General features: G+C 47.1%; 4 protein-coding genes across 4 annotated transcripts in view; 2 read left to right on the plus strand and 2 right to left on the minus strand.

The window, feature by feature from the left end:
• Positions 1-2,099, plus strand: part of itga11b (integrin, alpha 11b) — a gene marked incomplete at its 5' end in the record, with an annotated part of 38,198 nt that extends 36,099 nt beyond the window's left edge. Inside the window, one exon of the mRNA XM_079269601.1 lies at positions 362-2,099. Within this exon, the coding sequence (XP_079125727.1) occupies positions 362-442 (81 nt within the window). The 3' untranslated portion in view covers positions 443-2,099. The remainder of the gene's footprint in view (positions 1-361) is intronic.
• A 1,040-nt stretch (positions 2,100-3,139) lies between these two features.
• fem1b (fem-1 homolog b) lies at positions 3,140-8,019 on the minus strand. The gene is made up of 2 exons (XM_079267600.1): positions 7,139-8,019; positions 3,140-7,033 (listed from the first exon to the last, which is right to left on the minus strand). The coding sequence occupies exons 1-2, from the start codon at positions 7,384-7,386 to the stop codon at positions 5,398-5,400; spliced, it is 1,884 nt and encodes a 627-aa protein (XP_079123726.1). The 5' UTR covers positions 7,387-8,019; the 3' UTR covers positions 3,140-5,397.
• Positions 8,020-13,736: 5,717 nt separating this feature from the next.
• ciao2a (cytosolic iron-sulfur assembly component 2A) lies at positions 13,737-16,453 on the minus strand. The gene is made up of 5 exons (XM_079281342.1): positions 16,348-16,453; positions 15,545-15,709; positions 15,219-15,268; positions 14,774-14,819; positions 13,737-14,489 (listed from the first exon to the last, which is right to left on the minus strand). The coding sequence occupies exons 1-5, from the start codon at positions 16,373-16,375 to the stop codon at positions 14,389-14,391; spliced, it is 390 nt and encodes a 129-aa protein (XP_079137468.1). The 5' UTR covers positions 16,376-16,453; the 3' UTR covers positions 13,737-14,388.
• Positions 16,454-17,397: 944 nt separating this feature from the next.
• spg11 (SPG11 vesicle trafficking associated, spatacsin) overlaps positions 17,398-27,271 on the plus strand; it is a gene marked incomplete at its 3' end in the record, with an annotated part of 35,797 nt that continues 25,923 nt past the window's right edge. The window contains exons 1-10 of the mRNA XM_079270408.1: positions 17,398-17,687; positions 19,960-20,144; positions 20,719-20,946; positions 21,221-21,416; positions 21,889-22,026; positions 22,113-22,495; positions 23,646-23,791; positions 23,879-23,993; positions 26,416-26,571; positions 26,966-27,135. Of these exons, the coding sequence (XP_079126534.1) occupies positions 17,488-17,687; positions 19,960-20,144; positions 20,719-20,946; positions 21,221-21,416; positions 21,889-22,026; positions 22,113-22,495; positions 23,646-23,791; positions 23,879-23,993; positions 26,416-26,571; positions 26,966-27,135 (1,917 nt within the window). The 5' untranslated portion in view covers positions 17,398-17,487. The remainder of the gene's footprint in view (positions 17,688-19,959; positions 20,145-20,718; positions 20,947-21,220; positions 21,417-21,888; positions 22,027-22,112; positions 22,496-23,645; positions 23,792-23,878; positions 23,994-26,415; positions 26,572-26,965; positions 27,136-27,271) is intronic.

Here is a 27,271-nt window from a genome sequence, read left to right on the forward strand (position 1 = left end):
CACTTTTGGTACTTGAAGTATATATTGATGCTAATAATTAAAGTAAAATGTTGTTTGCAGTATTTGTACTGTAGTATTGGTACTTCTAGTTGAAATACTTCTACCACTGAAGTCAGGAGTGATCTTTCTGTAGTATTCCTTGAATGTCATTAATGATATTTCACAGTAGCTCAATTCAATTATTACCACAAATATATGTATTAGTCAAAGTTACAACATTTGGATTTATTTATTGAGGTCTAAATCTTTTGTTTTGATTGAACATAAAACCAGCTGCCGTTCGTCATACAATAAGTACTAAAACATGTCTGCTGATCGTCTGTTACGTCCTGAATCGGTCGACTGTGTGTTTTCCGCTCAGCTCGGCTTCTTCAACAGACGGAAGAGACGGGAAGAGAAGGAGCAGCCGGCAGCCAATGGGAAGGCAGCAGAGGAGCTGTGATGTGGGAGGCGACGGTGATGCATTCAGTCGATCCTCAACGACGTGTAAAGTCCTGAAGATTCATAATAACAATAACAATAACAATAAGAGCTCGAACAGAACTGTGAGGAGCGACATGGATCACATGACACACAGAGAGAAGTGATCTGACGCTTAACTTCCAACTTTATGAGTTGATGAGGAGCACCTGAACGCATCACGAGCCTCCACCTGTCAATCAGCCGATCAAACAATCAGCCAATCAGCCGATCAAACAATCAGCCAATCAGACGATCAAACAATCAGCCAATCAAACAATCAGCCAATCAGACGATCAAACAATCAGCCAATCAGACGATCAAACAATCAGCCAATCAGCCAATCAGCCAATCAAACAATCAGCCAATCAGACGATCAAACAATCAGCCAATCAGACGATCAGACGATCAAACAATCAGCCAATCAAACAATCAGCCAATCAGCCAATCAAACAATCAGCCAATCAGCCGATCAAACAATCAGCCAATCAGACGATCAGCCAATCAAACAATCAAACAATCAGACGATCAGACGATCAAACAATCAGCCAATCAAACAATCAGCCAATCAAACAATCAGCCAACCAAACAATCAGCTAATCAGCCAATCAAACAATCAAACAATCAGCCAATCAAACAATCAGACAATCAAACAATCAGCCAATCAGACGATCAAACAATCAGCCAGACGACCAAACAAACAACCAAACAACCAATCACATGATCAGTAGCCACTCAGCGAGTCACTGGTTGAATGAAGCAGCTGGAACGTCTGCGCTCAGTCTGAACTGTTTTTCAAGTCCCCGGTTTAAAATAATGACTTTGGTTTATAAAAGCTTCAGTTCACGAGTGAGTTCATTCATATTTCAAACACGCTCCAAAAACAAACTTTTACTTTTGTTTAATTCTTAAAAGCAGTTTGAACCGGCAGCGTAGCAACAAGTAACCAACAACAAGCTACAGACGTGTTAGATACCAGTTAGCTCAATGCTAACTCTTTAAGCCAACTCCTTATTCTGCTCTGATGAATGAAGAAGAAGCCAACGTGTCTCTCGTGATCGCGAGCGTGACTCAGACAAGTGGAGCAAAGACAGGAAGACATTTACAGTTTGGAACCGGAGGAACCCGTGTGACCGCACGGGTCACACGGCGCCTCACGATGATGTCATGAAGTTATGCTCAGAGCTCAAACGTCACCGAACGAAGCTGAAGATTTTAACTGAAGATCAGAAACAATAAAACAGAACAGTCAACCAGCAGCGTGTTACATATTTAACACTGATTGAAAGAAGAGAAGACGACCTGCGACGGCTGATTCTATTGTTCTTTATAATAATGGGAATGTAAATGCATCTTAAGAACACTTATTGTATTATTTCAGAATGTATATCTGATGCACTTTTGTTGTATAAAGTCAAACTTGAACTTTTATTTGTGTAAATATGAAAGCGTTGAGGATCGTGGCATTATTGATATGAAGCAGTAGTTTGTACTGATGTGTTCAAATAAAGACGAGACGTTCACCGTCGTCTTCATCAACATCACGTCTCCTCAGGAAGTCTAAAGTATCTTCAGCCAACTTCACTTCCATCAGTCGGTTTATTTGCTGACTGACTTTGTGACTTTCAGTTGTGAGAAAAGTTTTATTATTATTATTCATATTTATTCCTCTGAGATTCGATGTGATGTAAAGATGACGGAGATATTTACATAAATATATTTGTAATAAACCTTTAACAACACAAAGAGCTGCTCAACTTATTAGAAGTTAAACATCAAGTCTCTGAATGTCCTGCCCGTCTTTTGTCCACTCAGAGACAAACCCAGTGGACACACAGCTGTGTCCATGTGGCTGATTGGACGTCTTCTCAGCTGTCTGTATAAATAAACACTTTTATTGAAAGCGTTGATGTTCACAGACGGGCGTTCGTCTCACCGTCTCAGAGGACATGTCCTCATGTCTTCATCCAATCACAGACTCAGGACAGCTTCGGGAACGTTGATATCAGCTAAGCTAGCTAGCTAGCCGAGCTAGCGGCCACGTTGCTGTTGTGAGATGAGACGTCGTTTCACAAAACTAAATACAACAAACTGAGACTTCAACTGACAGAATTATCTTTTAAATGATCAAACATTTGTAATTCATGGAACAATTCAAACAGATCCGGAGAATATGTCTCGTCCACATTGTCTCTGAAATAAGGTCCCATGGGGGACACCAGAAGGGGCGGGACTTAGCCGCTCTATTGACGCCATAGTTGTAGTTTTCTGTTCGGATGAGCTGCTCTAAACGAAGCCTCTGTTGCCGAGTTGCTCAGAGAATGTTTGAGGCTTCAGCTCCTTCACCTTCTGGTTCACAGTTAAAGTCTCTTTAGACTTTGAAGACACGTCTTTTACTGACTGACGTAGTACTATTTGGATATTATATAACATATACATATATTCCTCTACCCGTTACTGATCTCGTGGTCTAGTCCGTGCGTCTACTCGTCTGCTCACATCTCTTAATAGAGTTCTGCAGTGACGATGAACAGGAAGTCGTCATCACTGGTTCCCTCCACAAACAGCCAATCAGATCCTTAGATTGGAGCTGTGATCTCGCTGACTCACAGTAAACGGTGGTGAAGCCTCAGTGGAGACAAAATGAAGGACACCGGTGAACGCGGAGATGAGACTTTTAATTTGACAGCATTCATTCTGCAGGAAGTGACATCACAGCTGACGTCCTCTGAAGTTTCAATCAACACGAGAATCTTTGGCTTCATTTCAGCCACAGAAAGAAAATTAAACATGTTTCCAGCTCCACCAGGACAGAAGTCAGGACTCAGACACAGAAATACAGAACGAGCATCTGAACGTCTCCTCAAGCCGTACAGCCCTCTGACCTCGTGCCCTCTGACCTCGTGCCCTCTGACCTCGTGCCCTCTGACCTCGTGCTGGATCAACACGCTGCCGTTACATGTTCACGGACGTCAGACAAGTCAAACGGACTCCGTGTTGCATTCACATGCTGCGTTGCTTCAGGAAGAAACACGTTAAATAAGCGTTGGCGGTCACGCTGAGACGTCCTGATGTTCTCTGCGTCACCAGAACGTCTGCAGGCTGCTGGAAGAGAACCAACGAGAACAAAGAACCATCCGACGAAGAGCGACCGACCCCGAAGCGAAGAAGCTCCTTTCTTCAGCGACGGAGGAGACGAAGAGGTTTCCTGTGAAGATGAACGAGCTCCTGACTCTTCACCCTGAAGAGCAACAGGACGTTACTCAACCCGTCGGGAAGCTTCTCACACGCTGAGACAGGAAGTCAAAGTTCTTCTTTTAACGTTGACTTTCATCAAAAGCATCACGGTAACAAGAGAAGCGGACTCTTCCAGGTCTCCTGTGCATCACTTCCTGTTTCTCATCATTTAAATAATCTCATCTTCAGCGGCGTCCGTCTCTAAAACCTCTTGATGTGCGTTGAAGATCTTTTCTAGTCAGATGGTTAAATCTGGAAATCCACGAGGCACAAACAGCAGAATCACAGAGCAGAAGTCTCCCGGGTCCAACATGTCCAGACCAGCAGAACCACAACCGCTCCTTCACAATAAAAGAGCAGAACTCATCACAGGCACGTGAGGGCACTCACAGCCAATAAATAAGAGTCAAGTAGAATAATGTGAAGTCACAGAAGCCCAATCATTTAGAATAACTCGTTCTTTATGCTTTCAAAAAACGATTCATACAGAAATAACAGAAAGTCACAAAGACTCTAAAATCTCTTCATGGTTTTCTTTAAACGACCGAAACGAGATCGGCCGACGTCGTGCTCGACTTCAGCGATTATTAAAACTGATTATTCAATAAAAACATTTCTTCAACATTCATAGTTCTGTGCTCCTGTCCCCAGATACAGGTTTTCAAAATAAAAGCTCATGCAGCAATCAATCAGAGTGAATATTTGGTTTGTTGTTAAGGTTCAAACACTACGCGGCCAAAAGTATGCGGACACCCGGAAAATTGAGTTTTTCTTTTTGAAAAAGAGCCGAAGCAATAAAGGTGAATAATAATAATTATTATTATTATTTCTCTTTTCTTGTCAAATACGAAATAGTTTAGAGCCTTTACAACAAGAGATAACGTCCTCACGACATCAAGATGTCCTCGAGGACACGGACATACCAGGACGAGCTTGTCGGCATATTTTGGGCCATTTAGTGAATTTTAGAGAAAAACGACTTTAATGCAAACCATTTAATATAAAGTAGCAGAACTCAGAGCTGTGCTGGTTCCAGTGAAACCATCCTTTCACAATAAAAGAATGTGTGAGGTCATCGTTCGTCTCTCATTCACTCAGCATCACAGTAAGATGGCGGCTCCATCGTCACGGAGATAAGGCAAAACAGGAAGCAGCGCCGCCGCCGTCTCTTTACAAGTTTCCTCTGCTGTGAGACAGACGGAGAGACAGATGGACAGACAGACAGAGGGACAGACAGACAGAGGGACAGACAGAGGGACAGATGGACAGACAGACGGACAGAGAGACAGACAGACAGACAGAGGGACAGACGGACAGAGGGACAGAGGGACAGACGGACAGAGAGACAGACAGACGGAGGGACAGACAGACAGACAGACGGAGAGACAGACAGAGAGACAGACAGAGAGACAGACGGAGAGACAGACGGAGAGACAGACAGAGAGACAGACAGAGAGACAGACAGAGAGACAGACGGAGAGACAGACGGAGAGACAGACGGAGGGACAGACGGAGAGACAGGCAGAGAGACAGACAGACGTCTGTGGTCGCTGCTTCTTAGCAATTAATACTTAAAATAGAAACAAAAGAAACCCAGTGTTTTATAAAACTGCTCAAAGAACCTCCGGAGCTGAACCGTCGTCCTCAGCACCGTTTGGATTTGATAGAAAATGATAAAAAAAATATTTTTCTCAAAGTCTTTCAGTGGAACTCCACGAACTCCTCCAGCGTTTTGGGGATCTGGTTGCGGTACGTGATCTGGTGCTGGCGGACGGCGCGCGCCGCCAGGCACTTGAGGCTCATCTTCATCTGCGTCTTCAGCAGGATCTCCGACACGCCCGTGGTGCTCTTGTCCAGCGGCGTCTTCTTCTGCTTGTTGGTCATGTCCGTGTGGGCGCCGGCCTCCACCAGGTTGATGATGATGGCGTGCAGCGTGAGGAAGTCGCTGATGGGCCGGTTGTACTGGACGATGACGTGCAGCGGCGTGTTGCCCTCGTGGTCCACGGCGTTGACCTGCGCGCCGCAGTCCAGCAGCAGCTTGGTGACCTGGGCGCTGGGGAAGCTGCACACGTCGTTGGTGTGGAAGTCGTCCACCGGCGTGCTGGAGCTGATGGCCAGGTGGAGCAGGGAGGAGCCCTCGCGGGACCGCGGGTCCAGCTGGATCAGGTCGTAGATGTGCTTGTTGATGCGGGCGCGCCCCTCGTTGCCGCAGGTGGTCTTGGTGGAGATGCAGGTCAGGTACAGGAAGGTGAACACGTTCGACTCGTAGTTGTCCAGGGCCTGCGGCAGCTCCGACTCGACCGCCGTGTCCACGCGTGCCATGCTGCGCTGGATCTCCAGCACGCTGCAGCTCAGCACCTGCTCCACGGCCGAGGCCAGCACCGACTCCTTCAGGTGCACCATCTGGGAGAACACCTGGGCGAAGCGCAGCAGGTCCTTGTGCGTGTTGCGGTTGCCCTTCTGCCGCAGGCGCAGCGCGTGAAGCCACAGCTTGATGCACTGCTCAAACTCCATGTTGTCGGCGTAGACGGCGCCGCGGTAGATGATGGGGTGAGACACGTCGATGTTGTCCGAGCCCAGGACCCGCTCCCGGATCATCAGGCCCTCCATGTGCAGGGCGTCCCGGTCCACCCGGATGGCCTCCAGCTCTTGAGGAGTCCGGCACTCGCTGCGCCCGCCGTACGCCTCGATGGCCGGCAGCAGCTCCTTGGCGACGACGCGTTCCGGGTCGCGGTGGCGCTCCGTCATGGCCATGTGCAGGTAGTGGTACGTCCTCTGGATGTCGTAGTTCTCCCGGTCGTTGGCGAACGAGGCGCCCAGCAGCTCCAGGGCCTCGATGAGGCTGCGCGGGTCGCAGTCGGCATGCGCCAGCAGCAGCTCCACCACGTCCGCTTTGCAGCTCTCCGCCGCCACCTTCAGCGGCGTCATGCCGTGTCCGTTCACCACCATGCCCGCCCGGCATCGCACCAGCTCCTTCACGATTTCCAGGTGGCCCGCCTCGGCGGCGAAGTGCAGCGCGGTGGCCCCGCAGTGGGCCTTGGCGTTGGGGTCGGCCCCCTGCTCCAGCAGGAACTGGACCACGTCGGCGTGGCCCTTGTAGGCGGCGATCATCAGGCAGGTGTTGTTGTACTTGTTGGTGATGCGGATGTCGGCGTTGTGCTCCACCAGGTAGTGGACGATGTCCAGGCGCCCGTCGAAGCAGGCGGCCCGCAGCGGGGTGGAGTTGGTGATGGTGGTGTGGTTGACGTTGGCGCGGTGACTCAGCAGCAGGCGCACCACCTCGAAGTGACCGGCTCCGGCCGCGCACCACAGCGCCGTGGCCCCGTCGATGACGTAGCTGAGGGACGGACAGGAGACACAATCAGGACCCGATCTCAACACTCAAGAACTAAATCGATGTGAGCTTCTAGAGGTGAATAAGTCACATGGCAGCTCTTCTTACCCGTCGAACCGAACCGTGCCAGTCTGTTCCGTGTCCACCTTGTAGTGGTCCACGAGCAGCCGGACCACTTTGTCGTGTCCGTTCCGGGCCGCGATGATCAGAGGCGTGGACCTCTGGCCGGCCACGTGGGTCACGTGGCTCAGCAGGTACCGGACCTCCGCCTCCGGGTGGTTGTGGAGCAGCGCGGCCAGTGTCAAGACTCGACCTTCGCTGGCCGCCTTGTACACGTAGCCGGCCAAAGACTCCATCTGGTGAGCCCGACAGGTAGTCGTAGGAGGAGCCAGGACCCCCGCTTTCTTCTTCGCAACTGGCGCCCGCAATAAAGTCCACTCGTCCAAAGCGAGCCGCCGCCTCCCATTAAAATGTCGAAACCTGCCCCAGTGCACACATGAAAAAAAATGTATGTTCTCCGTAATGGCCACGAGAAAAAAATAAATAAATGAAAAAAAACGTGACGGATCCCGGAATTTTTTTACAGGATAATTTTAATTGTTTAATTGAATTTAATTAAAAATTCAAATTGTATTAAATCTAAAATTTGAATTTTATTTAATAAAAAATGTATGTTCTCCGTAATGGCCACGAGAGAAAGAACAACAACAAACCGTGACGGATCTCGGGCTTGTTTTACGGGACAAGTGTCCGAATATGGGCTCCAGCTTCTGGGTGCCTGGCTCAGCTGAGAGCTAGCCGGTTAGCTCGTGTGCTAGCGAGCTGCTGCGACAACAAACCGCCGCTCTTCAGCTTCCGGTTTGATTAAACCAAACGTACACAGCTTAACGGTCGTTTTAATGTATCTCCTGCTGGTGTTTCTGTCTACAAACTCAAAAAGCTTCACAGATTTAAATCTCAAACACGCAACAGCCACTTTCACCTTCTACTAACTAGTCATCTGCCCGGAAGTTGCCGTTCAACTTAAAAACACCTCCGACGGGAAACGTTCTCCAGCTCACAATGGTTCCACTACGAAGACTTCCTCTTTTAAAAAACAACAACTTGGTTTCACGCTTTCGATGAAAACCAATCGCATCATACGCAGTGGCACGACAACATAATAATGTACATACATGATTGGATGATAACATCGTCCGTGTGTAACAGAGTGAATGATTCCACTTGCCATCACTGGCCATTGGTTGCTAGTATTACTATATTATTTAAGTTATTGCTTATCCTTATCATTTTCATATTATTTCCTTGTTTAAATATCATTTACAACGTATCATTAGTTCCCCATGGAGACAAGTGGGTTGTGTGTAACAGCGCCCTCTGCTGGCTGCTTGCAGACTCTAGTGGTGCGCCCAACTAGTCTGAAGCAAGCTGTTTTCATGGTAGGTTGACCTGTGACAAGCTCTGTTGTGAAACATCTCATTCGATGTCTGATGTACATATATATATATATATATGTACATCAGACATCGAATATATATATATATATATATATATATATATATATATATGTATATATATATATATATATATATATATACATATATATATATATATATATGTATATATATATACATATACATAGGAAGTAATCCACTCCCGTCAAACAGGAAATGAATTACAGCCCAATGAAGCCCACTTCATCCTCCCTCAAGGAGAAGCTCCGCATGCAGCTCACATCCTCCTCACGCCTTCTCATGTTCTCATGTTCCCATGTTTCCATGTTCCCATGTTTCCATGTTTCCATGTTCCCATGTTCCCATGTTTCCATGTTCCCATGTTTCCATGTTCCCATGTTCCCATGTTCCCATGTTCTCATCTTCCCATGTTTCCATGTTCTCATCTTCCCATGTTTCCATGTTTCCATGTTCCCATGTTTCCATGTTCCCATGTTTCCATGTTCTCATGTTCCCATGTTTCCATGTTCTCATCTTCCCATGTTTCCATGTTTCCATGTTTCCATGTTCCCATGTTTCCATGTTCTCATGTTCCCATGTTTCCATGTTCTCATCTTCCCATGTTTCCATGTTTCCATGTTCCCATGTTTCCATGTTCCCATGTTCCCATGTTTCCATGTTTCCATGTTCCCATGTTTCCATGTTCCCATGTTCCCATGTTTCCATGTTCTCATGTTCCCATGTTTCCATGTTCTCATCTTCCCATGTTTCCATGTTTCCATGTTCCCATGTTCCCATGTTTCCATGTTCCCATGTTCCCATGTTTCCATGTTCCCATGTTTCCATGTTTCCATGTTCCCATGTTCCCATGTTTCCATGTTCCCATGTTCCCATGTTCCCATGTTCCCATGTTTCCATGTTCCCATGTTTCCATGTTCTCATCTTCCCATGTTCCCATGTTCCCATGTTTCCATGCTTCCATGTTTCCATGTTCCCATGTTCTCATCTTCCCATGTTTCCATGTTCTCATGTTCCCATGTTTCCATGTTCTCATCTTCCCATGTTTCCATGTTCCCATGTTCCCACGTTCCCACGTGTGAGTGTGTGTGTGAGTGTGTGTGTGTGTGAGTGTGTGTGTGAGTGTGTGTGTGTGAGTGTGTGTGTGTGAGTGTGTGTGTGCGAGTGTGTGTGTGCGTGAGTGTGTGTGTGAGTGTGTGTGATTGTGTGTGTGTGTGTGTGAGTGTGTGTGTGAGTGTGTGTGTGTGTGTGTGTGTGAGTGTGTGTGTGAGTGTGTGTGTGTGTGTGTGTGAGTGTTTGTGAGTGCGTGTGAGTGTGTGTGTGTGAGTGTGTGTGAGTGTTTGTGAGTAGGTGAGTGTGTGTGTGTGTGTGTGAGTGTGTGTGAGTGTTTGTGAGTGTGTGAGTGTGTGTGTGAGTGTGTGTGTGTGAGTGTGTGTGTGAGTGTGAGAGTGTGTGAGAGTGTGTGTGTGTGTGAGTGTTTGTGAGTGTGTGAGTGTGTGTGTGTGTGTGTGTGTGTGTGTGAGTGTGTGTGAGTGTGTGTGAGTGTTTGTGAGTGTGTGAGTGTGTGTGTGTGTGTGCTGATGAGTCACCAGGCGGATCCTGACGCACCTCATCATTAATTTAGTTGCACGATGACGCCGCTAAACGAGTTCCTCTTTAATTATGAAGTCATCGTTTAATCTCAGAGATATGATCTGTTTCTTTTTCAATAATCATCTGTCTGCTGCAGCAGAGAAAGGTTTATGACTCTGTGTGTTTCTCACAGATACTTCATGTCACAATAAAGACAGAACGAGGATTATCACATGAAGAGGCTGGAGGTGAAATAAACAATAACAATAAACAAGATGTTCATACTGAGGTTAATTGAGCCAAACATGCACTTAAAGGTCAACATTTGATTGTTCGATGATTCCAGTAATCAGGTACTGCATTCATAATTAGGTCATTATTATAATGTGTATATATATAATGTGTATATGTATATACAGATTGATGAAAGTCAGAATCATTTTCTCACCCAAAGTGTGATATCGACTTAAAAGTTCGGGTTAAAGTTGTAACGTGTTCAGACTTGTGTTGACGTCACAGACGATGATTCGTCTTCTTCTCGAAACAGCAATCGAAAGTTTCTCCAGCTTAATTGCACCTTCTGTCGTGGTGTGTGGGAGAGAGAGCGATGTGTCTGCTGGCTCCTCCTGATGAACTGCCCTTCTTGCCCTTGTTGCTCTTCTTGCTCTTCTTGCCCTTGTTGCTCTTCTTGCTCTTCTTGCTCTTCTTGCCCTTCTTGCCCTTCTTGCCCTTGTTGCTCTTCTTGCTCTTCTTGCCCTTCTTGCCCTTCTTGCTCTTCTTGCCCTTCTTGCCCTTCTTGCCCTTGTTGCTCTTCTTGCTCTTCTTGCTCTTCTTGCCCTTCTTGCCCTTCTTGCCCTTCTTGCCCTTCTTGCTCTTCTTGCTCTTCTTGCCCTTCTTGCCCTTCTTGCCCTTCTTGCCCTTGTTGCTCTTCTTGCCCTTCTTGCTCTTCTTGCCCTTCTTGCCCTTCTTGCCCTTGTTGCTCTTCTTGCTCTTCTTGCCCTTCTTGCCCTTCTTGCCCTTCTTGCCCTTGTTGCTCTTCTTGCTCTTCTTGCCCTTCTTGCCCTTGTTGCTCTTCTTGCTCTTCTTGCCCTTCTTGCCCTTCTTGCCCTTCTTGCTCTTCTTGCCCTTCTTGCCCTTCTTGCCCTTCTTGCCCTTGTTGCTCTTCTTGCCCTTCTTGCCCTTCTTGCCCTTCTTGCCCTTGTTGCTCTTCTTGCCCTTCTTGCTCTTCTTGCCCTTCTTGCCCTTCTTGCCCTTGTTGCTCTTCTTGCACTTCTTGCCCTTCTTGCCCTTCTTGCCCTTCTTGCCCTTCTTGCCCTTGTTGCTCTTCTTGCTCTTCTTGCTCTTCTTGCCCTTCTTGCCCTTGTTGCTCTTCTTGCTCTTCTTGCTCTTCTTGCTCTTCTTGCTCTTCTTGCTCTTCTTGCCCTTCTTGCCCTTGTTGCTCTTCTTGCTCTTCTTGCCCTTCTTGCTCGTCTTGCTCTTCTTGCTCTTCTTGCCCTTCTTGCTCGTCTTGCTCGTCTTGCTCTTCTTGCTCTTCTTGCTCTTCTTGCTCTTCTTGCCCTTCTTGCCCTTCTTGCTCTTCTTGCCCTTCTTGCCCTTCTTGCTCGTCTTGCTCTTCTTGCTCTTCTTGCCCTTCTTGCCCTTCTTGCTCTTCTTGCTCTGTCATTCTGAACAACATTTCCCTGATTGTCTCCAGCACTCCCATTGGATGTGTGTCCCAACAGCTCTGCTCTGAAAACTCCCCAAACTCTGCTCCTCTCTTGATTTATTGCCTCAGTAAACATTGTGAACATGAGTTTATGTTCTCAATCGCTCATTTTTGATAAGCAGAAAGAAATAAAAGCGTGGGGATGTGTGGGGATGAAGGAGTGGAAGCAGTGGAAGTGATAGCAGTGGAAGTGGAAGCAGTGGTAGCAGTGGTAGCAGTGGAAGTGATAGCAGTGGAAGTGGAAGCAGTGGAAGTGGTAGGAGTGGAAGTGATAGCAGTGGAAGTGGAAGCAGTGGAAGTGGTAGCAGTGGAAGTGGTAGCAGTGGAAGCAGTGGAAGTGGTAGCAGTGGAAGCAGTGGAAGTGGTAGCAGTGGTAGCAGTGGAAGTGGAAGCAGTGGAAGTGGTAGCAGTGGAAGTGATAGCAGTGGAAGTGGAAGCAGTGGTAGCAGTGGTAGCAGTGGAAGTGATAGCAGTGGAAGTGGAAGCAGTGGAAGTGGTAGGAGTGGAAGTGATAGCAGTGGAAGTGGAAGCAGTGGAAGTGGTAGCAGTGGAAGTGGTAGCAGTGGAAGCAGTGGAAGTGGTAGCAGTGGAAGCAGTGGAAGTGGTAGCAGTGGTAGCAGTGGAAGTGGAAGCAGTGGAAGTGGAAGCAGTGGTAGCAGTGGTAGCAGTGGAAGTGATAGCAGTGGAAGTGGAAGCAGTGGAAGTGGTAGGAGTGGAAGTGATAGCAGTGGAAGTGGAAGCAGTGGAAGTGGTAGCAGTGGAAGTGGTAGCAGTGGAAGCAGTGGAAGTGGTAGCAGTGGAAGCAGTGGAAGTGGTAGCAGTGGTAGCAGTGGAAGTGGAAGCAGTGGAAGTGGTAGCAGTGGAAGTGATAGCAGTGGAAGTGGAAGCAGTGGTAGCAGTGGTAGCAGTGGAAGTGATAGCAGTGGAAGTGGAAGCAGTGGAAGTGGTAGGAGTGGAAGTGATAGCAGTGGAAGTGGAAGCAGTGGAAGTGGTAGCAGTGGAAGTGGTAGCAGTGGAAGCAGTGGAAGTGGTAGCAGTGGAAGCAGTGGAAGTGGTAGCAGTGGTAGCAGTGGAAGTGGAAGCAGTGGAAGTGGTAGCAGTGGAAGTGGTAGCAGTGGAGTGGTAGCAGTGGAAGTGGTAGCAGTGGAAGTGATAGCAGTGGAAGTGGAAGCAGTGGAAGTGGTAGCAGTGGAGTGGTAGCAGTGGAAGTGGTGGTAGCAGTGGAAGTGATAGCAGTGGAAGTGGTAGCAGTGGAAGCAGTGGAAGTGATAGCAGTGGAAGTGGTAGCAGTGGAAGCAGTGGAAGTGATAGCAGTGGAAGTGGTAGCAGTGGAAGCAGTGGAAGTGATAGCAGTGGAAGTGGTAGCAGTGGAAGTGGACGACACACTTTCCCATTTCTCAAGACAAAAAAACACTGAAGTGGAAGAAAAATGTTTTTTTATTTCCTGTTTGACAACCCGGCAAGTGTTTAATCACATTTACTCAAGTACTGTATTTAAGTACAATTTTAAGGTACTAACACTTCACTTGACATTATTTTTTTTATTGAATTACTTTGCATATTGCATATTGCATATTCAGATTAATAACACAAAAATATAATCAACAATAAAATTTGGATCAAACTTTATTGATCACTGGTGAGGTGTGAAGATCCGTATTAAATGTCTCCGATTGTGGATTTCCATGAAGCCCCACAGCGCCCCCTACAGGTGGAGCTGCTTCATCACTACACAGAGCTTCATCATCTTCATCAGCTGAGAAGCATTCAGTGAAACATTGAAACCTTTATTTATTATGCTTTTTCACTTCAGGTGTAAAATAATGTGTCTCTTTTAGTGTTTAATATTATTATTAATATTAATAATGATAATAATGTGTGTATATGGGTAAAGAAGTGACATTTAAACAGTCAAAGATCCAAAGACAAATTATTCAGTGACTCAAACACGACTCAAAGCAGCTTCTCACTTTTACGACATCTTTATTTATTAAAAATACTCGGATCTAAAAGAATCAGACAGTCACCTTTAACCCCGACACACGGACTCCGACAGCGTTTAGATTCTGTGATTCGTAGCAGAACGCATCGCAGCTAATTCAGCTTTCTGTCCGAAAACACGTTTATTTTTGTCAGAAATAATAAAAAGTGATGGTGTTGACATGAACCCATCGCGTTGTGATTGTCGCCATCTTGGTTCTTTGCAACAGTGAACAGGAAGTGACCATATCTGGACTGAGGAGTAACATAGCCCCGCCCTAAAGCATCCCCTGCTTTATGGTCTGTTTGACTCCAACTCTTTAAAGAACCAGAGGTGGTCTCCTGGCCAGAGACCTAAAAATAAACTTTGTTATAATTCATGAACTAAAGATCATTGACTGAACAAATATTACATTTTTCCTCCATGTTGACACTCAACCGTCTCACTTTGGAGCCGTTATTGTGAAACCATTTCGCTGTCAACGCACTCATCAGTCCGGCTTCCATCCCGACTCTCAGCGTTCATGATCCTCATCAGAGACGCTCCACAATAAAACCTCCAAACTCTCCAGAGCGAGTCCTCTGGTCTACACCTGCAGGCCCCTCCCAGGTGGGCGGAGCTTCCTCCGTCAGTCGTCGGGCTCGGTGACGCACTGCTCCACGATCTCCCTCAGGTCGGGGTTCTCCATGGCGGCCGCCACTCGCTCCTTATCGTTGATCTGCTTGTTGACTGGAGACACAAACCTTCAGTCTGGAGTCACGATGAACACTTCGTCTCGTCACTAATACATGTTATCTACTTCAGCACATGTTCAACAGTTCAACTGAAAGAGACAAAGCTGAATCAGAAGAGAAACAATCAGCAGGTAACGTTTAGCATCAACATGTGGGTTTGGCGTCAAAGTGAAAAGTCATATTTTGCAATATTTTTGTTTTAAAACCCTAATCTGTAAGAGATGAGCGAACACGACTTAGTGGGAGGCTGATGAGTCTTCAGTAAGAAGACAAACTCACTGTCTTCTTCAGTGGAGTGAGTTCCCTCTGAAATGTAGATCTCCAACTGAGAAGAGAAATAAAAACAGCGGATGTTAAGATGCAGCCGCACGCTGCAAGTTATTCATTCAGGAACTTTAATGAGGAGTACCACTTACTCAATGAGTTCAATTCAATACAAACGCTCACAATGAGGAATAACAGACCAACAGAGAAACGGGACAAAAGAGTTCATCATGTAAACTGGTGACAAAACAACAGCAAACAGATCAATATGTTGTGAGCCGAACCCTAAACAACAGCCATCAAGAATCCATAAAGAAACACCAGAACACGACATGACCTGACTGACTGCTTCACACTATTGCACATATGAAGTGTTGCTGTCCAGTCGATGAAGTTCTGCTCACCATTATTGACATTTACATAACCTGTACGAGCAGAGATGATCTCCTGTGGTTCTCACCTTGTGTTTGAACGGCAAACATCTCTGCAGCTTCACCTGTAAGCAGAGACCTGCAGACAACGATGAGAAGAGAAGAAGAAGATTCTCTTTAGTCTGAGGTTCAACAGAGCTGCAGGATGACGGGTTTCTGACGTCAAACAGGAAGTCATCATCACTGGTTCCCTCCACAAACAGCCAATCACATTCTTCCATTCGATTCTGAATAATTACAGAAAATAATCTGCGTGTCAACAATCGTTTATGATATTTACAGGTGTATATATACACACATATACTGTATATACACACATCCATATGTATATATAGTTATTGACCTGCTGACTCACCGATCAGCGTGGCCAGAGAGCAGTGAGGGACGGTCGGGGAGAACTTGATGATGATCAGGTACTCGTCCTCTCCGAGCTCCTGGACCTCCACACACTTCTCCGTCACCACGTCCAGCTCCTCCAGGGTGTTGGGCTTCTCCGGGTCCCGGATCGACCGGATCACGTCTGGGGGGGGGGGGGGGGATGTGTTTACTAAAAACAGGCCGACAATAAGTCTAAAACTGAAGGTAATGAGTCGCAAATAATACTATTAACAGGACAAAGTTTAAAAGCAGCAGAAAGACGAATCTCACGGAGCTGGAACCATCTTATCTATTTTCTATCATTAATATTGTACCAGAATAAAATACTCTATGATGGTTATGATTACAGACAAATATATTCAGACAAATACAATGACTTGTCTTATGATTAGAAGATACAGAAGAGTAAGAACAGGATGTTTTTCTTCAGATTGACAATCAATAACACGTCATTATTATTAAGCTCCAGGTGAGTTAGGTCTATAGTTCTGTACTCTGGTCACGTGTGCTGTTCACTACAAACCAAAGAGTTCAAGAAATCTGATATTATTCATTACTTTGGCCAAAACAGTGTCATTCACTCAAACATAAAGCAAACTCCACTCAGAAACCATTGACATGAGTTCTGTTCCAGTACTTTCTGCCATTTCTATACGAACACAGTTTAAAGAACTGCGCATGCGCTTTTCACTCCAGTCTCACCAAACTCCATTGAATAGATGGTGTATTTAACTTCCCCACACCGCAGTAAACATCAGGCCTGATGGAGCTTCTACTCACCGTAAACCTCTAACGCTTTCTCCTCCATCTTTCCGGTCAAAGCGCCATCACAAACACGGAGCTACTGTTGTGATCTCTATCGAACCAGGAAGTACGTTGAACGGACACCGGAAGTGTGTCAATTACACCGAGATCTGCTGGTTCCCTCGCAGCCAATCAGCGCATCCTTCTCACTTCCGCTTCCTGTATTGTTTTCCAGGGAAAAGCAATCGATGAATGATCAAATTATAACTCAACTAAGTACATTTTCTTAAGTACAATTTTTCAAAATACTTGAACCTTACGTGAGTATTTCCTCATTATGCTATTTTATACTTCTACTCCAATATATCTCAGAGATATATATTGTACTTTTCACCACACACTACACTACTAGTCTATTTGACAGTTTTGGTTACTTCACAGATTTAGACTGCATTATTGTGCATAGTAAGTACTTTTGATTTTAGTACTTTACGTATAGTTTGATGCTAATACTTAATATTACTTCAGCAAAGTTTTGAACGCAGGACGTTTACTTTTAACAGAGTATTTATACGCTGCTACTTTTATTGACATATCTGTAAGAACTTTTAAATGAAAGAAATACAATAAGTACAATAATACAATTATAAATAATAATTCAATTAATCTGAGAAAATAAAGATATTCAGATAACTTAATAAAGGCTTTGAAATAAGTATGTGGACTCTTAATGTAGGTTACTTCTTCGTTATTATAAGATGTATTCGTTTTAATTCACTGGTCACAGAAACAGAGAAGAGGGGCTTTTGTTGTTTAAATAAATAAATGAATACATTGATTAAAAAAAATATATATATTTATATTATTTTATTATTATTATTTATTTATTTTATAAAATAAATAATGTTTATAAGTGCTGCTTGTTTCAATCATTTCCTTCTTGACACCACGATCGTCATTCGATTAACCAGACTTTTCTCCTCGTTCCTCTATTGGTCAGGTCTGGTCAGCTGACAGCAGCAGACAGAACACGTGACCACTCGGAGTCAGCTGTTTTGTTTTACGCGACAGGAAGAAATGTCCGAACTTTGTCTCCGTTACCGTCGATGTTCTCGCTGTTTACCGTCTAATTGGACCGTCGTTGTTTAAGTGTGTCTCCCGGTTAACCGTGCGGAGATGTTGGAGGAGAGGAGCTCCTTAGAGGTGTGTGTGATCCCAGAGAACCAGCACTGTGGCGGGGTACCGGACCTCCGGAGAGCCGAGCTGGCTCCTGGAGGCTCCCTGCTCGGATGTCTGGGGGTCCGCGGGAGGCTGGTGGTCTGGGACCCGGCGGACAGAGAGGCTCCTCCGGCCACAGTGGACGGATGTCACGCAGAGTGAGTGTGTTCACTTATTCATGTTGTTCAGTCTGTTTCTAGCCGGAAACTTCTTTATATGATAGATATCATCATAAAGACAGATATGAGCACGAGTAAACATCAACACATTAGTATTATTAAATATATATAAAGGAGTCACTTTCCTCATGATTACTGCAGGAGGTCATATCCAGTGGTGCAAGAAGTATTCAGATACTTCTACTGAAGTAAAAGTATGAATACTGCACAGTGAAAATACTCAACTACAAGTAAAACTCCTGCATTCAAAACCTTACTGACGTAAATGTAGGTAAAGTACACCATGTACCTCTGAGATGTAGTACAGTATAAAGTACACCATGTACCTCTGAGGTGTAGTACAGTATAAAGTACACCATGTACCTCTGAGGTGTAGTACAGTATAAAGTACACCATGTACCTCTGAGGTGTAGTACAGTATAAAGTACACCGTGTCCCTCTGAGGTGTAGTACAGTATAAAGTACACCATGTACCTCTGAGATGTAGTACAGTAAGAGTACACCATGTACCTCTGAGGTGTAGTACAGTGTAAAGTACAGCGTGTCCCTCTGAGGTGTAGTACAGTGTAAAGTACAGCGTGTCCCTCTGAGGTGTAGTACAGTATAAAGTACACCGTGTCCCTCTGAGGTGTAGTACAGTATAAAGTACACCATGTACCTCTGAGATGTAGTACAGTGTAAAGTACAGCGTGTCCCTCTGAGGTGTAGTACAGTATAAAGTACACCATGTACCTCTGAGGTGTAGTACAGTATAAAGTACACCATGTCCCTCTGAGGTGTAGTACAGTGTAAAGTACAGCGTGTACCTCTGAGGTGTAGTACAGTATAAAGTACAGCGTGTCCCTCTGAGGTGTAGTACAGTATAAAGTACAGCGTGTCCCTCTGAGGTGTAGTACAGTATAAAGTACACCGTGTCCCTCTGAGGTGTAGTACAGTGTAAAGTACAGCGTGTCCCTCTGAGGTGTAGTACAGTATAAAGTACACCGTGTCCCTCTGAGGTGTAGTACAGTGTTAAGTACAGCGTGTCCCTCTGAGGTGTAGTACAGTATAAAGTACACCGTGTCCCTCTGAGGTGTAGTACAGTGTAAAGTACAGCGTGTCCCTCTGAGGTGTAGTACAGTGTAAAGTACAGCGTGTCCCTCTGAGGTGTAGTACAGTATAAAGTACACCGTGTCCCTCTGAGGTGTAGTACAGTGTAAAGTACAGCGTGTCCCTCTGAGGTGTAGTACAGTGTAAAGTACAGCGTGTCCCTCTGAGGTGTAGTACAGTATAAAGTACAGCGTGTCCCTCTGAGGTGTAGTACAGTGTAAAGTACAGCGTGTCCCTCTGAGGTGTAGTACAGTATAAAGTACAGCGTGTCCCTCTGAGGTGTAGTACAGTGTAAAGTACAGCGTGTCCCTCTGAGGTGTAGTACAGTGTAAAGTACAGCGTGTCCCTCTGAGGTGTAGTACAGTGTAAAGTACACCGTGTCCCTCTGAGGTGTAGTACAGTGTAAAGTACAGCGTGTCCCTCTGAGGTGTAGTACAGTGTAAAGTACAGCGTGTCCCTCTGAGGTGTAGTACAGTGTAAAGTACAGCGTGTCCCTCTGAGGTGTAGTACAGTGTAAAGTACACCATGTACCTCTGAGGTGTAGTACAGTAAGAGTACACCGTGTCCCTCTGAGGTGTAGTACAGTATAAAGTACAGCGTGTCCCTCTGAGGTGTAGTACAGTATAAAGTACAGCGTGTCCCTCTGAGGTGTAGTACAGTAAGAGTACACCGTGTCCCTCTGAGGTGTAGTACAGTATAAAGTACACCATGTACCTCTGAGGTGTAGTACAGTAAGAGTACACCGTGTCCCTCTGAGGTGTAGTACAGTATAAAGTACAGCGTGTCCCTCTGAGGTGTAGTACAGTATAAAGTACAGCGTGTCCCTCTGAGGTGTAGTACAGTATAAAGTACAGCGTGTCCCTCTGAGGTGTAGTACAGTATAAAGTACAGCGTGTCCCTCTGAGGTGTAGTACAGTATAAAGTACAGCGTGTCCCTCTGAGGTGTAGTACAGTATAAAGTACAGCGTGTCCCTCTGAGGTGTAGTACAGTGTAAAGTACAGCGTGTCCCTCTGAGGTGTAGTACAGTGTAAAGTACAGCGTGTCCCTCTGAGGTGTAGTACAGTATAAAGTACAGCGTGTCCCTCTGAGGTGTAGTACAGTGTAAAGTACAGCGTGTCCCTCTGAGGTGTAGTACAGTACATAATACCCGTGTCTCTCTAGTTTCTCGTGGGAGGAGCAGGCGGTCCTCGGCGGTCCTGGTGTCCTCAGGCTTCTGTCCGTTGGGGCTCAGTGGGACCTGAAGCTGCTGGAGGTGGAAGCGGAGCGCTCGGCCTCCATCACGGTCCTCTGTGTGTCTGAATGTCCCGCAGGCCGCCTGCTGCAGACCGTCAGGGAGCAGGACGACGGTGAGTACCAGGACCAGGTCTAAAACTGGACTGACAGAAGACCTGAGACACGGAGACACTGAGACACGCTGTCTTCATATGGTATGAACTCTCTGAACCCCAAAACCAATTGGCAGGTTTAAAAAAAGCAAGTTTTCTTTAAAACATTGCCAGAAATACAGTTTCTCACAGTCGGAAGCTGTAAAAACACACGATGATCGGATTTTCAACTTTCCGACGTCCCTTGAACACATCATGTGTGACGAACACTTCCATCAGGAAGAACAACATTTCATCAAGCCTCAGGTTCTTTCCCCAGATATCGTTACCACTCACAGACACTTGGACACGTGTGGTTGATTCCATCGTTTTCCAACAAAAAATATATATTATCAAGAATTCAGCTGGTGTTTATTCATTTTTGATGATTTATGTCATTCTAACTGTTATTCTGCACTAAAGACATGTTTAGGTATTTTATTGTGAAGGGAAAAGAAAGTCAAATGTGACAGGAGCTAAAAAGAATCCTCCAGCAGAGGATTGGTTCAGAGGCCGATGTGTTGATGTAATATTACCGCCCTGTCTTTATTTCCAGGAGTGTGTGAGCTGCAGTCGGTGCGTCTGTTGTCGTTTGCCGCCGGCCGCGGCTGCGTGCTGCTGAACCACGATTGGCTGCTGCAGCTGCAGTGGCAGCAGACGGAGGCGGAGCCGCAGACGTTGTCCTGCTGCAACATCCGGCTGACTGACGGAGACGGACGCTCTGCCGTCCACCAGTGTGTCTGCAGAGACACTCTCTTCATCCTCAGCTCCACCGGACTCATATGTATCCTCTACAACAGCAGTATCATCATGAAGTACAATCCACACTGTAGTAATACTCTGAGTATGTACAAGTACCTCAAACAAACACACTTCTACTTCTCGACGAGTTCAAGCTCAGCTAAACTAAACGAATGAAACAAAGTAAGGGAACCAGATTAAATACATGATTCAGTCGTGTTCAGTGAGACAGACTAACAGGAGGACCACAGAGGACCACAGAGGACCTGGATCTGGTCTCTCTGTAGATCACAGTCTTCTTTAACTGAGACCTCCAGCTGTCTATGACATCACTGATGGAGGTCTGCTGGCCAGCATCGACCTGCCGGCTTACCTCACTCTTCTGCAGCCGGAGGACGAGCTCGCCTCCTCCTCCTCCTTCTGCCTCCTCCAGCTGTCCTCTGACCTCAGCACAGCTGTAGCCGTCACTCAGTCTCACAGCGCCGTCGCCGTCGACCTCGACCACTACTTCAGGTACATCAGGACAAACCAGTTGTTAGGGCGACTCCTCTGGTTGTATAGAAGTCTATAGAAAATGACTCTACTTCTCTCTTGATTTATTCCCTCAGTAAACATTGTAAACATGAGTTTATGTCTCAATCTCTAGTTTCAAGTCTTCTTCAATACAGCATGATGTTCATTTAGTACATTATGGTCCATTTAGAGTCACACAGACCATAAAGCAGGGGATGCTTTAGGGCGGGGCTACAGTGATTGACAGGTCTCTAATAGAGACTATACGGCGTCTCTACGTCGCTCCTCCTCAGTCCTGATATGCTCACTTCCTGTTCACTGGTTGAGAAGAACCAAGATGGCGACGTCTGTAATCCAAGAAAGTGATGAACAGAAGTTCTCTTATTTGGAATTCATTTTCTTCCGACTTCTAAACAACCAGAGGAGTGAGACGTAGCCTCAGAGATGAACCAACACACTCCTGTCTTTGCAGTTTGTATCCAGACCACCTGCTGTGTGCCGCGCCCTCCCGTCGCCCCCCCATCCGGCCCCAGGACCAGAGAGACCAGGACGGCCTGTCGAGCTCCGCCTGCAGCCTCGCCGCCCTCGGAGCGACGTTCAGCGCCGACCGGTAACCTCCACACGGACGACACCTCTACACGAGCACACATCTAGTTTACTACTCATCAATGTCGACACACTTTAACTCCTCTGTAGCTCCTGGGACGCTCGTCTGGCCTCCATGTACAGCAGAGCTTCCTCCTCCTCCTCCTCCTCCTCCTCCTCCTCCTCCTCCTCCTCCTCCTGGTCCTCCTCCCTCCTCCACCTGGAGCCCCACAGGGCCTCCTCGTCCTCGTCCCACAGCCGAGTGCCTCGCGGCGGGTCCGCCGTCTCTTTCTCCGTCCCCGAGTCGTCCGCTCCGTCTCTGCTCACCGTGTCCGAGTTCTCCGCCCAGCTGACCTTCGTCTCCCCCGGCAACGGAGGGACCACTGCGGCATTGTGGGACTTTGAGTCCGGCGGCGTGAGCCTCCACCGGGCGGAGGGCGAGGCGGCTCCGGTCCAGCGCTGTGGAGAGAGACAGCACCGACTGCTGCTCAGGAGTAAGAACACGACTCTGTGGACTTTAATGTGTGAGAGTGATGAAGAAGAGAACTCTTCATCGTCCAACTAACTACACTCACATCGTCTCAGTCTCCTCACTCACCCTCAGTGGACACATCGTCTCCTCACTAACACTCAGTGGACACATCGTCTCCTCACTCACCCTCAGTGGACACATCGTCTCCTCACTCACCCTCAGTGGACACATCGTCTCCTCACTCACCCTCAGTGGACACATCGTCTCCTCACTCACCCTCAGTGGACACATCGTCTCCTCACTCACCCTCAGTGGACACATCGTCTCCTCACTCACCCTCAGTGGACACATCGTCTGCTCACTCACCCTCAGTGGACACATCGTCTCCTCACTCACCCTCAGTGGACACATCGTCTCCTCACTAACACTCAGTGGACACATCGTCTCCTCACTAACACTCAGTGGACACATCGTCTCCTCACTAACACTCAGTGGACACATCGTCTCCTCACTAACACTCAGTGGACACATCGTCTGTCTCCTCACTAACACTCAGTGGACACATCGTCTGTCTCCTCACTAACACTCAGTGGACACATCGTCTGTCTCCTCACTCACCCTCAGTGGACACATCGTCTGCTCACTCACCCTCAGTGGACACATCGTCTCCTCACTCACCCTCAGTGGACACATCGTCTGCTCACTCACCCTCAGTGGACACATCGTCTCCTCACTCACCCTCAGTGGACACATCGTCTCCTCACTCACCCTCAGTGGACACATCGTCTCCTCACTAACGAAGAAATAAATCTCGTGTGAACCGATCGGACTTTAGTTTATCAGCTTGTTTCTCTTTTTAATAAAATGTTTGAAGTGAAACTAAAAGACGACAACGATACAAAGATAGTTCTGTTAATAAACCACAACAAGGAGGAAAGGGAACTTTATAAACTGTCTGTCTCTCTAACGTCCTGTCTTCCTGTATGTCTCTCTCGCTGTCTTTATATCTTCCTGTCTGTCTCCCTGCCTGTCTGTCTGTCTCCCTGCCTGTCTGTCTGTCTCCCTGCCTGTCCCCCTACCTGCCTGTCTCCCTGCCTCCCTGCCTGTCTGTCTCCCTGCCTGTCTGTCTCCCTGCCTGTCTGTCTCCCTGCCTGCCTGTCTCCCTCCTCCAGAGTCTGGTGTGTTCCAGGTCCTGTTCTCGGTGTCCCAGCAGGACTTGCTCAGCAGGTTGATGTTGTTCGGCAGTGCAGCGACAGTAGACGCAGTGTGTCACCTGAACAGCTGGGGGCGCTGCTCCATCCCCGTCCACGCCCTGCAGGTAGGAGGAGACGTCTACACACCTGTCTCTCTGCTCTGTCTCTTTTAAAGCTGTGTTGTTGTTGTTGTTGTTGTTGTCGTGCTGCAGGCTGGACTGAAGAACCGTCAGCTGGACACGGTGGACTTCTACCTGAAGAGTAAAGAGCACCTCCTGATCCCTGCTGCCGAGCAGCCAGAGACCTCCACACAGAGCCTGACGGCCCGTACGTACACCACGATACATGACACACAGTCTCACAAACAAACAACAACATAACAACAAACACAACAAATACACAGACTCACAACAGACCAGGGCCCCGTGCCACGTAAGTGGTTCAGCAAAGTCGATCAAATGTCCTGTTAGCAGCCCACATTCACGAGATGATTGAAGTCAGGCGATCTCGGTTCCTGCGAGGCTGATCCTCTCAAACTGTCTCGTTAATTCCAACCAGACGATCGGGATCAGGATGATTGCGCATGCTCGTCCCACTTCAAAAGGGGAAGCGTGGATCACAGAAACCATGATGTTCTAACAGTACAATGAAACCATGATGTTCTAACAGTACAATGTTCAATAAAGTCACAGAAAGAGCCTCTTTGTTCTCCGCTGACGAGCAGGAGATGATCATGAACGCATATGAGGATTTCAAGACCGTAATCACAGCAAAATATAACACAAACACACAGCAGCAAACACACAACAACATAACAACCACACAACAACCACACAACAACAACCACACAACAACAACAACCACACAACAACAACAACCACACAACAACAACAACCACACAACAACAACAACCACACGACAACAAACACACGGCAACAAACACACGGCAACAACCACACGACAACAACCACACGACAACAACCACACGACAACAACCACACGACAACAACCACACGACAACAACCACACGACAACAACCACACGACAACAACCACACGACAACAACCACACGACAACAACCACACGACAACAACCACACGGCAACAACCACACGGCAACAACCACACGGCAACAACCACACGACAACAACCACACGGCAACAACCACACGGCAACAACCACACGACAACAAACACACGGCAACAACCACACAACAACCACACAACAACAACAACCACACGGCAACAACCACACGGCAACAACCACACGGCAACAACCACACGACAACAACCACACGACAACAACCACACGACAACAACCACACGACAACAACAACCACACGGCAACAACCACACGGCAACAACCACACGGCAACAACCACACGGCAACAACCACACGGCAACAACCACACGGCAACAACCACACGACAACAACCACACGACAACAACCACACAACAACAACAACCACACGGCAACAACCACACGGCAACAACCACACGGCAACAACCACACGGCAACAACCACACGGCAACAACCACACGGCAACAACCACACGGCAACAACCACACGGCAACAAACACACGGCAACAAACACACGGCAACAAACACACAACAACAACCACACAACAACAACCACACGGCAAACACCTCAAACACACAACAAACACACAACAAACACACAGCAAACACACAACAACACAAAAACAACACAACAACGGCAAACATACGGCAAACACACAACAAACACACAGCAAACACACAACAACACAACAACAACACAACAACGGCAAACATACGGCAAACACACCACAAACACCGCAAACACACAACAAACACACAACAAACACACAGCAAACACACAACAACATAACAACAACACAACAACACAACAACAACAACAACAACAACAACAACGCAACAACGGCAAACGCAACAACGGCAAACGCAACAACGGCAAACGCAACAAACACACAGCAAACACACAACAAACACACAGCAAACAAACAACAAACACACAACAAACAAACAACAACCACACAACAAACACACAACACACAACAAACACACAACAGCAACCACACAACAACCACACAGCAAACACACAACAAACACACAACAAACACACAACACACAACAAACACACAACAAACACACAACACACAACAAACACACAGCAACATAACAGCAAACACACAACAGCAAACACACAACAGCAAACACACAGCAGCAAACACACAGCAAACACAACAGCAAACACACAGCAGCAAACACACAGCAAACACAACAGCAAACACAACAGCAAACACACAACAGCAAACACAACAGCAAACACACAGCACAAAAAACGCACAGCAAACGCACAACAAACGCACAGCAAACGCACAGCAAACGCACAACACACACAACAAACGCACAACAAACGCACAGCAACATAACAACTCTCTGAGCAGATAACATGGCCGACATCTTCACAATAGAAGACGTGGGCTCAACAGTCACAGACCTCCCACTGCTTTCATCCGTCTTATTGTTCTGTGACTGGAGCATCAGACCAGCCAGGTGCATGCTGGGTAGTGGAGTAGCCTCAGGTCCTAGCTGGGTTAGCTTAGCATCCATCGTAGTTATTCATTTTAAAAGCTTGGGTTGTATTGTTTTACGTAAAATCCATCAAACTTCAGTCATCGTAGTTTCATACATTGTTGTTGTATATAAAGGTGTGTGTGTGTCCGTGTGTGTGTGTGTGTGTGCAGGTTTCCAGGAGCTGTGTCCTGCGTTGGACCTTCTGTGTTCGGCCGTCAGAGATTCACACAGTGAAGCTCAGAGCCGACAGTTCTCCGAGCAGCTGCTCAACATCACCATGAGCTTCATCAACACTCAGATCCGCTCGGTGCTGTCCAACACACAGCGTGAGGCTGCACACACACACACACACACACACACTCACACACTCACACTCTCTCTCTCTCTCTCGCACACGCACACGCACACGCACACTCTCTCGCACACGCACACTCTCTCACACACGCACACTCTCACACACGCACACACACTCACACACTCTCTCTCTCTCTCTCTCTCTCGCACACACACACTCGCTCTCTCTCTCTCTCACACACACACACTCTCTCTCTCTCTCTCTCGCACACACACACACACTCTCACACACACACTCTCTCTCACACACACACACACACTCTCACACACACACACACACACACACTCACTCTCACACACACACACACACACCTCTGTCCACAGCTGGAGACGCTCAGCTCGGGTTGTTCTCTGTCGTGTCTGCAGTGGAGGACGCCGGCGTGCGCGGCTGCGTGGAGGCTCTGGGCCGCTACGTCAGCGAGCTGAGGAGCTACATGAAGAGGTTCCCCTGGCCTGCAGGGGGCGACGCCTGCGACTCTGCTGACCGCGCTCAGCAGGAGGCTCAGACAGACGAGTGGGAGCAGCTCTCCACGGAGGTGACTTTCACTGCTGCTCTTTGTTCAGGACGTGTTCCCTTCTCCCATTGGAGTTCATAGACTTTCCTCATAGACGTCTATACAACCAGAGGAGTCGCCCCCTGGTGGTCACTAGAGAGAATTCAGGTTTAACACC

This window comes from Melanostigma gelatinosum, assembly GCF_949748355.1.
Source record: "Melanostigma gelatinosum genome assembly, chromosome: 1".
Lineage (NCBI taxonomy): Eukaryota > Metazoa > Chordata > Actinopteri > Perciformes > Zoarcidae > Melanostigma > Melanostigma gelatinosum.

What these genes read in the sequence shown, in the direction of transcription:
- fem1b (XM_079267600.1), bottom strand. Translation starts at nt 7,386, where the DNA reads ATGGAGTCTTTGGCCGGCTACGTGTACAAGGCGGCCAGCGAAGGTCGA. An exon ending in GGCACGGTTCGGTTCGACGG is followed by an intron (nt 7,034 to 7,138) that starts GTAAGAAGAGCT and finishes TCCGTCCCTCAG; the next exon opens with CTACGTCATCGACGGGGCCA.
- ciao2a (XM_079281342.1), bottom strand. Translation starts at nt 16,375, where the DNA reads ATGGAGGAGAAAGCGTTAGAGGTTTACG. An exon ending in CTCTCTGGCCACGCTGATCG is followed by an intron (nt 15,269 to 15,544) that starts GTGAGTCAGCAG and finishes CGTTGTCTGCAG; the next exon opens with GTCTCTGCTTACAGGTGAAG. An exon ending in GTTTGCCGTTCAAACACAAG is followed by an intron (nt 14,820 to 15,218) that starts GTGAGAACCACA and finishes TTCTCTTCTCAG; the next exon opens with TTGGAGATCTACATTTCAGA.